A 13,340-nucleotide genomic window follows, 5' to 3' on the forward strand; every position below is an offset into this window, starting at 1 on the left:
GACATCACGGCATTATTACCATGATTTTGAAACCGCACTACCACGGTACCTACAATACCGTTTCACCCCAGGGTTTCCGCAGTATTAAAAAGTATTAAAAGTCATTAAATGGACTGTGTGAAAATTTAGGCCTTGAATTGCATTAAAAATCATTAAATTCCATGTCTCGAAGCATGAAATGCGGAGAAATCACACATGCTATTAGTTAACCTACTCAGTGGCCTAGTGGTTAGAGAGTCCGCCCTGAGATCGGTAGGTTGTGAGTTCAAACACCGGCCGAGTCATACCAAAGACTATAAAAATGGGACTCATTACCTCCCTGCTTGGCACTCAGCATCGAGGGTTGGAATTGGGGGTTAAATCACCAAAAATGATTCCCGGGCGGGCCACCGCTGCTGCCCACTGCTCCCCTCACCTCCCAGGAGTGATCAAGGGTGATGGGTCAAATGCAGAGAATAATTTCGCCACACCAAGAGTGTGTGTGACAATCATTGGTACTTTAACTTTAATCACAAATCGTAAATTAAAGGCAAGCATCAGTTAACAGTGCCAAATTTATTTGGTGTGACCAATAAAGCTACTTCTCCTGCCACCACGATGCCACCACAACTGGCAGCTGCTGCTACCACTATGGTGGCATTAAAAGGCATGAAATTAGATTTGCTAAAATCTGCAATAACCCCTTGAGTGGCTTATGTTAATTGTCAGCAGTTAATTTGCTTGCGCATCACATACTTACCTCAGCGGAAGAAAAAGTAGTTTCCACCAATCCCGTTTCATTGAGACAAGATATATATGATAGACTGTCTTCCTGTTAATGATATATATTGTAGGCAAAAAAGACAAGTGTTAGTAAATAGTGCCACATTTCTTTGGTGTGACCAACAAAACTACTTATGCTGCTGCTACGACGACTGGCAGCTGCTGCTACCATGACAGAATAAGAGTTAACAGTTTTGTAAGACAATTCTAATCCATTAAAGATTAACAGTTAATGTAAACATTTCAAATAGTCAAGATTATCATTGTCAAATACTTACAATGTTGTCTATACAGACGGTTGTAAGCTTTTGACTGTTTATAATAACTCTTTGCCGTAGGACATGGGGATCACATTTGTGGCAATAAAAAAGCATTAAAAACAGGAACATTTCGATTTGCTAGAACCTTCAGAAACTCTGTATGAGTGACTAATTTTAATTGCCAGTAATTTTCTTGCTTGAGCGTACTTACATCGGCGGAAGAAAAAGTAGATCCCACAAATCACGTTTCATTTAGACAAGATATCAATGATACACTGTCTTCCTGTTAATGATATACATTATTTTAAATAACGTAAGGATCAAAAGCTGTGATATTTAGATTTTTAGAATGGATATTAAAGCATAAAGATCTGGTAATGGCGGTATCAATGTTTGAGTTTCAATCCGCACATCACTAAGTCACACACACACAATTCCAAACCTTTACTTGGACTGAACTGCATGGTGGGCATGTGACCCTAATACACTGCCTTGATGTTCTCCTGCAGACAAAAGCTGCTCTGGCAGAAGAGAAAAAGTTCCAGCAGCACATTTTGGGCCAGCAGAAGAAAGAACTTACCAGTTTGTTGGAGTCCCAGAAGCGTCAGTATCGTCAGCGCAAGGAGCAACTTAAAGAGGCACGAAGCTTCAGCCGCGCACACGTCACGCTCTTTTTTTTCCCCCACCACTGACGTTGTCTCCTTGCACCGCCCCTAAGCAGGAGCTCAACGAGAACCAATCCACTCCCAAGCGCGAGAAGCAGGAATGGCTGATCCGCCAGAAGGAGTGTCTGCAGCAGATGCAGGCGGAGGAGGAGGCCAGTCTGCTGCGCCGGCAGAGGCAGTACTACGAGCTGCAGTGTCGCCAGTACAAGAGGAAGATGCTACTGGCTCGACACAACCTGGAGCAGGATTTACTCCGTGAGGTACGCTACTTCTGAGCTTGTCAGTTTGTGCAGGACTAGAACTGTACTCAGCAGACAGAAAAATGAATACTCTATCCAAAGTAAAATATTATTAATTGATATGTTTCCCACAGAACAGCAATCTATTTGTGATGATGGGCTCTCTCAAGATGCCGTCATCATATAATTTGCATAATTGCCCTTATATATATTTTTTAAAAGGCTAAGCAAAAATGGTGTACATATATTCAAAGATAATTATTATTATCAACATGTATTTTTCTCATATTACATCGTTGTGCTGTGTTTTTCAATTGTTACTACTTATTTCAATACAACAATGTAACACCGGCTGCACTTAGTACACCCCTGTTTTAATGTTGGAATTTAGTTTGCCAAATATATTCTTTAAATTAGAGAGAGAAAAGGTTATACATTGAGGTTGTTTACTGATAGTCACCACAATGAAGTGACAGTAAAAGTAAGCACACAAAGGCAAGTACATGAATATTCATATGAAGTACACGTTCATTTAGGAATCTTGTTAAATCAACAATACAGTTTGGTTTAAACCAGAGGTGTCCAAACTTTTTCCACTGAGGGCCACACACGGAAAAATTCAACCATGCGGGGGCCGTTTTGATATTTTAAATTTTCAAACCATAACAAAATATATGGATTATTTTTTTGTACCTTTAGGACTCCCAGGGACCATAGAGGGTCTCCGTCATTAACATGTTAAAAATAAATCAAATTATTATTTTCATTTTATATGTAACACTTACAATAAATCTCTATATTAACTTCAGGTTGATATATAAAAAAAAAAGGTTTTATGCCTTTTCAGTCAAAGAAAACTTAGTTTTTTATAGTAAAACTGAAATATGCAGTATTTCCCCCCGTGCCCAAAACATTCAGAAAGCAGTGTTTGATCTGAAGTAATTGGAGCCCTAAAAAGATCAATAATGCAGGACATCATTGATTCAAATGTATTATTATTTCTGAGTAATCACAGTGACAAAATAAATTAAATCCCACTAAATATCTTTGAGATCCAAACGGGCCCCCACTCATAAAGTGATACATCCATCCATCCATCCATCTTCTTCCGCTTATCCGAGGTCGGGTCGCGGGGGCAACAGCCTAAGGAGGGAAACCCAGACTTCCCTCTCCCCAGCCACTTCGTCTAGCTCTTCCCGGGGGATCCCGAGGTGTTCCCAGGCCAGCCGGGAGACATAGTCTTCCCAACGTGTCCTGGGTCTTCCCCGTGGCCTCCTACCGGTTGGACGTGCCCTAAACACCTCCCTAAGGAGGCGTTCGGGTGGCATCCTGACCAGATGCCCGAACCACCTCATCTGGCTCCTCTCGATGTGAAGGAGCAGCGGCTTTACTTTGAGTCCCTCCCGGATGGCAGAGCTTCTCACCCTATCTCTAAGGGAGAGCCCCGCCACACGGCGGAGGAAACTCATTTCGGCCGCTTGTACCCGTGATCTTATCCTTTCGGTCATGACCCAAAGCTCAAGACCATAGGTGAGGATGGGAACGTAGATCGACCGGTAAATTGAGAGCTTTTCCTTCTGGCTCAGCTCCTTCTTCACCACAACGGATCGGTACAACGTCCGCATTACTGAAGACGCCGCACCGATCCGCCTGTCGATCTCACGATCCACTCTTCCCTCACTTGTGAACAAGACTCCTAGGTACTTGAACTCCTCCACTTGGGGCAGGGTCTCCTCCCCAACCCGGAGATGGCACTCCACCCTTTTCCGGGCGAGAACCATGGACTCGGACTTGGAGGTGCTGATTCTCATTCCGGTCGCTTCACACTCGGCTGCGAACCGATCCAGCGAGAGCTGAAGATCCCGGTCAGATGAAGCCATCAGGACCACATCATCTGCAAAAAGCAGAGACCTAATCCTGCGGTTACCAAACCGGAACCCCTCAACGCCTTGACAGCGCCTAGAAATTCTGTCCATAAAAGTTATGAACAGAATCGGTGACAAAGGACAGCCTTGGCGGAGTCCAACCCTCACTGGAAATGTGTTCGACTTACTGCCGGCAATGCGGACCAAGCTCTGGCACTGATCGTACAGGGAACGGACCGCCACAATAAGACAGTCTGATACCCCATACTCTCTGAGCACTCCCCACAGGACTTCCCGAGGGACACGGTCGAATGCCTTCTCCAAGTCCACAAAGCACATGTACACTGGTTGGGCAAACTCCCATGCACCCTCAAGAACCCTGCCGAGAGTATAGAGCTGGTCCACAGTTCCACGACCAGGACGAAAACCACACTGTTCCTCCTGAATCCGAGGTTCGACTATCCGACGTAGCCTCCTCTCCAGTACACCTGAATAAACCTTACCGGGAAGGCTGAGGAGTGTGATCCCACGATAGTTGGAACACACCCTCCGGTCCCCCTTCTTAAAGAGAGGAACCACCACCCCGGTCTGCCAATCCAGAGGTACCGCCCCCGATGTCCACGCGATGCTGCAAAGTCTTGTCAACCAAGACAGCCCCACAGCATCCAGAGCCTTAAGGAACTCCGGGCGGATCTCGTCCACCCCTGGGGCCTTGCCACCGAGGAGCTTTTTAACTACCTCAGCGACCTTAGCCCCAGAAATAGGAGAGTCCACCACAGATTCGCCAGGCACTGCTTCCTCATAGGAAGACTTGTTGGTGGGATTGAGGAGGTCTTCGAAGTATTCCTTCCACCTATCCACAACATCCGCAGTCGAGGTCAGCAGAACACCATCCGCACCATACACGGTGTTGATAGTGCACTGCTTCCCCTTCCTGAGGCGGCGGACGGTGGTCCAGAATCGCTTCGAAGCCGTCCGGAAAAGTGATAAATTTTTATTATTATTTGTTTTACTTTCAACACTTAAGTTACGAGATCAACTTCAGGTATATCTGTCGATTTTACGTTTGAACTATTATTTTGTTGGTTTTATGCTCTTTTGTCAAAGAAAAACACAGTTTTTATATGGCAACCACACAGTATAAGCACATAATATTTTCCACATAAAACATTATAAATTGACATATTTGAAGTAATTGGAGCCTTAAATAGGTCAATAATTAATTGTTTAAAAAAAATTACCTTTTTTTTTTAGCATTGGTAATAAGAGCAAAATAAAGAAAGACAAAAAAAAAACAGACAGCTTGCATGGCAGCTTTGTGTCAACATTGCAACTTTTCCCTGTTAGATTTCACCTCATTCTACTTTTTTAGTGTTTTCATTTTTATTTTTGCAATAGCATTTCCAGAAAGTGTGGCAGGCCGCAAGTGGCCCCCGGGCTGCACTTTGGACACCCCTGGTTTAAACTAAAAAAAATAATAGTTGTAAAGAATAAAGTTTTGGCTCTTATGCCGCCAGCTTAATGCCGACTTACCGATCAAGCCGATGATCCGTCTGACAGGCTAAGGAAACAAATATGACAAACAATCGAATATTGATGCTAACTTTTTACTACAGGCGTCTTCTGCTCTGCACTCTGTGCTGACTAACTACAGAAGCTTGTAGCTGAAACCTGAAACTTTCATTGGAAGACAAATAACGTTGTTGATGTTTTGTGTAACATAGTTGGTAGGAGAGGACAGCACATTTATCACCCGATAAGTGAAGTTCAAACATTAGTTTTTGTATTTTTTGCGGCCTACAATGTGTCCCACTGGGGCATCATTGTCACCGACGTCCCACTGGGTGTGAGTTTTCCTTGCCCTTATGTGGGCCTACTGAGAATGTCGTAGTGTTTTGTGTTGTGGTTTGTGCAGCCCTTTGAGACACTAGTGATTTAGGGCTATATAAGTAAATATTGATTGATTGCTTTGTGGTGGGCCGCAACAAACAAATCAATGAATGTATGGGAAACATTGTTGATGGGTTTGGTGACTATATGTCTGTAAGTACAAATATATTTAATGTTTTATTTCAATTTGTTAAACATTTGTACAAATTTAAGACGATAACTCTGCTAATTTTCATTAGCTTGTCAATGGGTTTGTCCACTGTAAGTTAGCATTAAGCAAGCGGCATAAGCGGCAGTTTTTGGGCTTTGTTTTTTTTAATCACTATTTGACAATAGTCTACTTTATGGCCATTTGTATACATGTGCTATTAGCTGCAAATGACACAATATGAATACTTGTACAGTATTGTTGAAATACTTCACTTTGTTGGTTAATGTGTAGAAGAGGGGTGTCCAAACGACGGCCCACAGGCCAAGTGTGCCCGCAAGACATTATGAGTTCAATACAGCATCCAACATGGAGTACTCCCCCAAAAAAAAATTACACATCCGGTTCTCTGTGAATGCTGAAGATTTATTGTCATCTTGTAGATGATGTGAGCAAATCAGATCATGACCGTTGAATGTACTATAAAATAATAGCACATTATTCACTAAAATGACACAATCCGAACAACTTCCCCCAGTCATGGTGCAAAAAAAAATGAGGAAAAGTGCAAAACACTCTCTCCACACTTATCCTTCTTTGGCACATTGTAGCTGCTTGATGCTTCTGATTGATTACATAAGTTTAAGAAGGTCGTCATGGATATAAACAAGCTCAGAGTCGAACTTTCACATACTGTTAATATGCAATTGTATTAATTATATATCCATTATGCGTCCATCCATTTTCTACCGCTTGTCCCTTTTGGGGTCGCGGGGGGTGATGGAGCCTATCTCAGCTGCATTCGAGCGGAAGGCGGCGTACACCCTGGACAAGTCGCCACCTCATCAGAGGGCCAACACAGATAGACTGACAACATTCACACTCACATTCACACACTAGGGCCATTTTTTAGTGTTGCCAATCAACCTATCCCCAGGTGCATGTCTTTAGAGGTGGGAGGAAGCCGGAGTACCCGGAAGGAACCCACGCAGTCATGGGAGAACATGCAAACTCCACACAGAAAGATTCTGGTACTAACGCATTTCAAAGTAACGCATTACTGTGACGCAGTTATTTTCGGAGGTAACTAGTAGTCTAACGCGTTATTTTTTATATTCAGTTACCGTTACTACATGATGCTTTACTGCGTTATTTTTTATATTCAGTTACCGTTACTACATGATGCTTTACTCCGTTATTTTTTATCTAGTATCGGCTAAAAACAGAGAACATCTGAGTATGTTTTACTTCGCTTAGTTCTGCCTCTGCCTCTGTCAGTACGTCTCTGCAGCACCCAGCATTGTCCCACCCGCAGAGCGGTGACAGCCAATCGGCAGTGCGTATTCAGCGCGCATGTAACAAGCTCATTTTGCGGTGTGTGTGTGTGTGTGCGTGTGTGTGATTGTGCGTGTGCGTGCGTGCGCTACGGTCAGCAAAACCCTGTCTGTCTGAGAGAAAGACAAGCATTATTGGCCTATAGTTAACAACCAAGTTATTTCACTTTACCTTTTTCTGTGTTGATTGAGCTGTGTTGAAGCAGGAAAAAAAGACATTATGTTAAATGAAAAGTTTCTGTCTCTGATAGTTGATATGATAATGTAACTGCATCATAAAGCCTACATGAACTCCAGGGTGTTCAGGGATGAATAGTCTCTCCTATTGCTATTTTACTATTTTTTCAGCTTTAGTTACATTAATCATGAGTAATGTAGCAGCTTAGTTTTGAATGGCAGGGTCCCTGCTGTCACATGTTGATAAGAATATAACATTTACATAATAAAAATCAACTACAGGCTTCCCAAATGCTGTAAAAAATTAAGTATGATGAGTTGAACATATGTCAGCATGTGGTCCCACTTTTATCTCTTGTTTTTCAAACGCTTACTTACAGTAAGTCATTAATTTGACTTTGTAAGTCAGTATTTTGATTTAGTAAGCCATTATTTTGTCATTACTTCGACTTAGTAAATTACTAAGTCATAATAATGACGTACTTAGTATCTCAGGTAACTAGGACTGTTTTGTTTTTACTCTACGGAAAAAACATTGAGATATATATCGCATATCACCATTCAGCAAATTGAGCGGAAAACATAACAAAACGTTTTAGGCTTCTTGAAGCCGGCCTACTTCACCGCAGTCTGTAGTCTAATGCCCCCCGCCCCTCCCAGGCTGGGGTGGCAGCGACGAGGTGGAAACGTGATGGCGACAGGCCGAGTTACACTGATCCTTACACCTACCCACTGTACTTTATAGTGTATTGTTATTTTACATGCAGACGGCTTTTGGCCCCTGGCCAAATTTTTTTAGCCCAATGTGGCCCCCAAGTCAACAAGTTTAGACAGCCCTGGTGTAGAATATAAGACGTGTATGTTCACAATAGGATTTTTAAAGATCATAAGTCCAAATGACAGCAAGGGGCATGCACAGTCAAAGTAAGTAATGATTAAACAGCAGTAATATTAAGTTAGATTTAAGAGTTGTGTTGGTGTTATGCAACTTGAAGGAAATAAAAGATAAAGTAAGGAAGTCTTGTATTTTCATAATAAAATTACCCATTCCAAATGGATTGGATACATGATTATTATTGTTACTGTTTTTTAGTTTTTTGATAATTCAGACTATCCTGAATTTAGGGATTTTATTGTGGCTGCCAGACGAAAAGTTGACAGGTTTCTGCATCCGCTTGTAAAAGTAGTCTCATCCAATGAGCCGCAATGTGCCACCAGGACCTGAACAAGAAGCAGACTCAAAAGGATCTAGAGTGCGCCATGTTGCTGCGCCACCATGAGTCAACGCAGGAACTGGAGTTCAGGCAGCTGGGCTTGGTGCAGCGAACGCGGGTGGAGCTAATCCGAACGCAGCACCAGACCGAGCTGACCAACCAGATGGAGTACAACAAGCGGAGGGAACAAGAACTTCGACAAAAACACACGGTGGAGGTCCGGCAGCAGCCCAAAAGTCTGAAGGTGAGTGGGGCCGCTCATCATTCAAGAAGCGTTAGTTCAAAACTATTGATGGGATTTATGGCTCTTTAAAAAAAAACGTTTAAAAAACTGGCTTGTAATTATATAGTTGCTGTTGTTTTTTGTACTGTTTTTATCAAGGAAACCATCACTAGCATCAGTTATACAATAAGATGTATATCAGAATCATTTAGTTTAGGGCGGACACTCTAACCACAAGGCCACTGAGCTGGTTGATTAAATGAAATCAAAATGATTAAAGAAAAATATAAAAAATCAACAGCGCCAAAGTTTGTGACTTATTTTTAACACTTAGGAGTCGGGCCCTTTTAAATCTATGGGATTTTTTTACGCTGTCTTGCTCAACAAATAATAATGAATAAAAATCAATGTTGTTAGGAATATAAGGCTCCCATTACTTCACATCAAATATTCTACTTTGGAAAAAAAGGGGTACATTGCACATTTTGTGTTTTTGCCAAAAAGTGCATTAAACATAAATAAAATGTATATCGACAGATAGATCCAAAGTTGATTTTGAGATTTAAGCATTGAATAACAATATCCATCCATTTTCTACCGCTTATTCCCTTTCGGGGTCGCGGGGGGCGCTGGCGCCTATCTCAGCTACAATCGGGCGGAAGGCAGGGTACACCCTGGACAAGTCGCCACCTCATCGCAGGGCCAACACAGATAGACAGACAACATTCACACTCACATTCACACACTAGGGCCAATTTAGTGTTGCCAATCAACCTATCCCCAGGTGCATGTCTTTGGAAGTGGGAGGAAGCCGGAGTACCCGGAGGGAACCCACGCATTCACGGGGAGAACATGCAAACTCCACACAGAAAGATCCCGAGCCCGGGATTGAACCCCAGACTATATATATATATATATATATATATATATATATATATATATATATATATATATATATGATACTTTTTTTAAACATTTTTTGACTGACACCCTTCCGGGTGCCTGAAACAAAACTTGAAGGGAGCCTTAAAAGTAAAAAAAATATATATATTGTATTGGTTTTGAAAATGATTAATATCAAAATGGCCCCTGTATTCTTTAGTTTTTCAGTGTGCGGCCTTCAGTGGAAAAAGTTTGGACACTGTTTTGGAATAATTAACCTCAAAAGTGAATCCAAATAAAAACAAAACAACAATAAATACCATTAAAAAATAAAATTTAAAAAGTGTGTGTGTGTGTGTGTGTAGGTATGTATATACATGTACAAATAACTTTATTTATTGAAATATGTAAAAAAAAAAAATTGGTTTGAAGTTAGGTTAGAATGCTGCTATGTTTCTTTTAACTCTGACTCGTTTTGTAGTCCAGTTGACTATTGTGTGGCACGCAATTTGCATAAAAAAAAAATGTATACTGTAATAAAAAAATGTGCACGTGCAATAAAAAACAGCCCCCAACTGTGAATCAGTTCTCATCATTCATTTAAAAGAGCGGTTCAGAAGACTTGCTTCGTTCGCGAACATCACACCTCTGGTTCTGACCCTTTTGTCACAGTCCAAAGAGCTGCAGATCAAGCGGCAGTTCCAGGAGACCTGCAAGATCCAGACCCGTCAGTACAAAGCCTTGCGAAACCACCTGCTGGAGAACACGCCCAAGTCGGAGCACAAGGCCGTGCTGAAACGCGTGAAGGAGGAGCAGACCCGTAAGCTGGCCATCTTGGCCGAGCAGTACGACCACTCCATCAACGACATGCTGTCCACTCAGGCTGTGAGTAAGGCAAGGACCTCCCGCGCACCAAACACACCCGCCCTCTCTCACCTGCCGTCCATACAGCTGACCCTTTATGCCCCGCCCCTTTGTGCTGCCTCAGCTGCGACTGGACGAGACCCAGGAGGCGGAGTACCAGGTGCTGCACATGCAGCTGCAGCAGGAACTGGAGCTACTCAACGCATACCAGAGCAAGATCAAGATCCACACGGACACGCAGCACGAGCGCGAGATCAAGGAGCTGGAGCAAAGGGTGTCCATACGCCGCGCCCTGCTGGAGCAGCGGGTACGCCCACACGCCGCCTCCTGTCACTGGCCCTCATGTCACACATCTCGCTTTGTCCCGGCAGATCGAGGAGGAGATGCTGTCTCTGCAGAACGAGCGCTCGGAGCGGATCCGCACGTTGTTGGAGCGTCAGGCGCACGAGATCGAGGCCTTCGACTCGGAGAGCATGCGTCTGGGCTTCAGCAACATGGCGCTGAGCGGCATCCCCGCCGAGGCTTTCAACCAGGGCTACCCCACCCCCAGCCCTTCCTCGGGCTCTGGGGGCTGGCCCTCGCGACCCGTCCCACGCTCGGGCAGCCACTGGAGCCACAGTGTGCAGAACTCAGTGGCCACGCCGTCCTGGCGTAGTCAGAACCACGGCGGGGGGGGCTTTGCCCGGACCGAGTCCGTGGTGTCGTCGCACGGTTTCGGCAGGGACGGCGACGCCAGCAAGACCGGGAGGAGCCACTTGACGGCGCCGCAGCAGCACTACCAGCACCACCAGAGCACGCCGCACCTGTACCGCGACGAGCGCGAGCGGGCCAGAGAGTGGGTGGGAGGGGGCGGCCATTATTCCCATCATTCCCAGGGTCACCATCACCACCACCATCACCTCTCCTCCCACGCCTCCTCACAGTCCCTTGCTCTGCTTCCCCCCCCATCCGGCCCTCCCCCCCTGGCCCTCTCCTCCTCCCCGCCCTCCTCCGCCTCCTCCTCTTCCTCGTCGTCTCAGGGAGGCTACGGGGGCGGGGGTCTCGGGGTCAGGGGCCCCAGCCTGATGGCACTCAGGAACAGCCCCCAGCCTTTGCGCAGGACGGCCTCGGGAGGCCCGGGGGGCGGCGGCAGTGACGGGGGGCTGAGTCGGAGCACATCGGTCACGTCCCACATTTCCAACGGCTCGCACCTGTCCTACTCGTGAACGCAACGCCGCCGTGGCTCGTCACTCAGTCCTGTTGCCCCACTTTCAGACGGCGCACAACAACAACTTTGAGGTTTTTCTTGTCTGATCCTCGCGCTCGTGCACAAACTGTCCCTCTCAGCTAGCTAGCGGAGCTTTTAAGCCACGCCCAATTTGTACATAGATGAGTGGAAGTCAGATATCAACAAAAACAAACTTCCCTTCGCCACATTAACATTTTGGGAAATAGCTTAGCTTAGCTTAGCTTAGCACACGGTCCATATATGTTAGCAGTGCTCTGCTTTAAAAGCTTCCCAATTACCTAATGCGACATGTCACTAGCTTAGCTTTTTGTTCCGTATTCTCGGTAGCTCAGTTAGCTTCATTTTAAAAAGTTATTTTCATAACTGACTTTGAACATTTTTATGTGTGAAGGGAACATCACAGTATTTTTACGCTGCACGTTACCATGGCGACGTCTAAGACTTCCGAAGGATTCCCGGTAAATTTCCCAAAATGTTGAGTGGCGCTTTTAAAGGCGGGTGCACGCCATGTATTTATAGAAGTGTATGTAAATGTGAAACTGTTGTAAATACGAATACTAACTCCAACTGTCTTAGTAAGAATAAGGATTATTTTGTCAGCTGAAGACAACTAGATGCTCTCGTTATTGCTACTACTGTAATATTTATGTTGTATGACAAGTTTTTGTTAAACGTGACTGCCAATTTTGACCACTAGGTGGAGAATCAGCGCTGTGTGGCGTTACGACTACATTTCCCAGCATTCCTTTCTTATACTTTGCGTCAGTATTATGACGCTTTGGTGCCATCCTCAACTTGATCTTGCGTTTGTGGACAAAAAACACCTCATGTCGGCTTGCGAAGACCAGCTAGAACTTGGGAAGCATCAGGCAGAAAACATATTTTGTTGTCACGTCTACCTCATTTGCACATTCTCAGACCTTGTTTGGAGACCATTTAGCTGCAAATGTTGCATTTCATGAAAGAACGTGAAGAGAAACAGGAATGCTCGGACGCTTTCTGGCACTTGTTATGGCAACGTCCTCCATGTAAAGATTATTTTTCTAGTGTTACGAAGGGAGGAAGAAAGCAGAATATTTGGGGTAGGAAGCCTCGAAGGGAACGTCCAACATATTAAAGGAGTAAACTTGACATTTCCTCTGTGAACGTTGTACAGAAGCGTAATAACAAAATAATTTTGGAAAAATAAACAACAGTAAATTGCGCTATTGTTTGAGTACTTCATTCTATAACTTAGGCGTGTCCAAAGTTTTTAACACCATGAATAATTAACGTGGACAAGTTGAAAAACTTATTCAGGTGTTACCATTTAGTGGTCAATTGTACGGAATATGTACTGTACTGTGCAATCTACTAATAAAAGTTTCAATCAATCAATCGGAATATGCTCGAAACACATACTAAAAAGAATATCAAAAGTTGAAATGTTATCCTTCGCTAACAACGCACTCAGAAAATCTAGATTGTAAAAATGTAAAATATCAAAAAGGCGTATCACTACCCGATCAGTCCACGCATGTGCAAAGACTACCGCTACCTGTCTTCTTCGTTTCACCCCCCCCCCCCCCCCCCCCCATCCCCACACACAA

At 44.1% G+C, this 13,340-nt stretch overlaps 1 protein-coding gene across 2 annotated transcripts in view; it reads left to right on the plus strand.

Moving 5' to 3' along the window:
• Positions 1–12,955, plus strand: part of taok2a (TAO kinase 2a) — a 34,428-nt gene extending 21,473 nt beyond the window's left edge. The window contains exons 15-20 of one of the 2 annotated variants that reach the window (XM_061905750.1): positions 1,532–1,660; positions 1,744–1,947; positions 8,559–8,798; positions 10,332–10,553; positions 10,648–10,830; positions 10,895–12,955. In XM_061905750.1, the coding sequence (XP_061761734.1) occupies positions 1,532–1,660; positions 1,744–1,947; positions 8,559–8,798; positions 10,332–10,553; positions 10,648–10,830; positions 10,895–11,728 (1,812 nt within the window). In that variant the 3' untranslated portion in view covers positions 11,729–12,955. The remainder of the gene's footprint in view (positions 1–1,531; positions 1,661–1,743; positions 1,948–8,558; positions 8,799–10,331; positions 10,554–10,647; positions 10,831–10,894) is intronic. The other variant, XM_061905751.1, reaches the window with a different exon arrangement.
• The last annotated feature ends 385 nt before the right edge of the window (positions 12,956–13,340 follow it).

Source organism: Nerophis ophidion, linkage group LG07, assembly GCF_033978795.1.
Source record: "Nerophis ophidion isolate RoL-2023_Sa linkage group LG07, RoL_Noph_v1.0, whole genome shotgun sequence".
NCBI classification, from domain to species: Eukaryota; Metazoa; Chordata; class Actinopteri; order Syngnathiformes; family Syngnathidae; genus Nerophis; species Nerophis ophidion.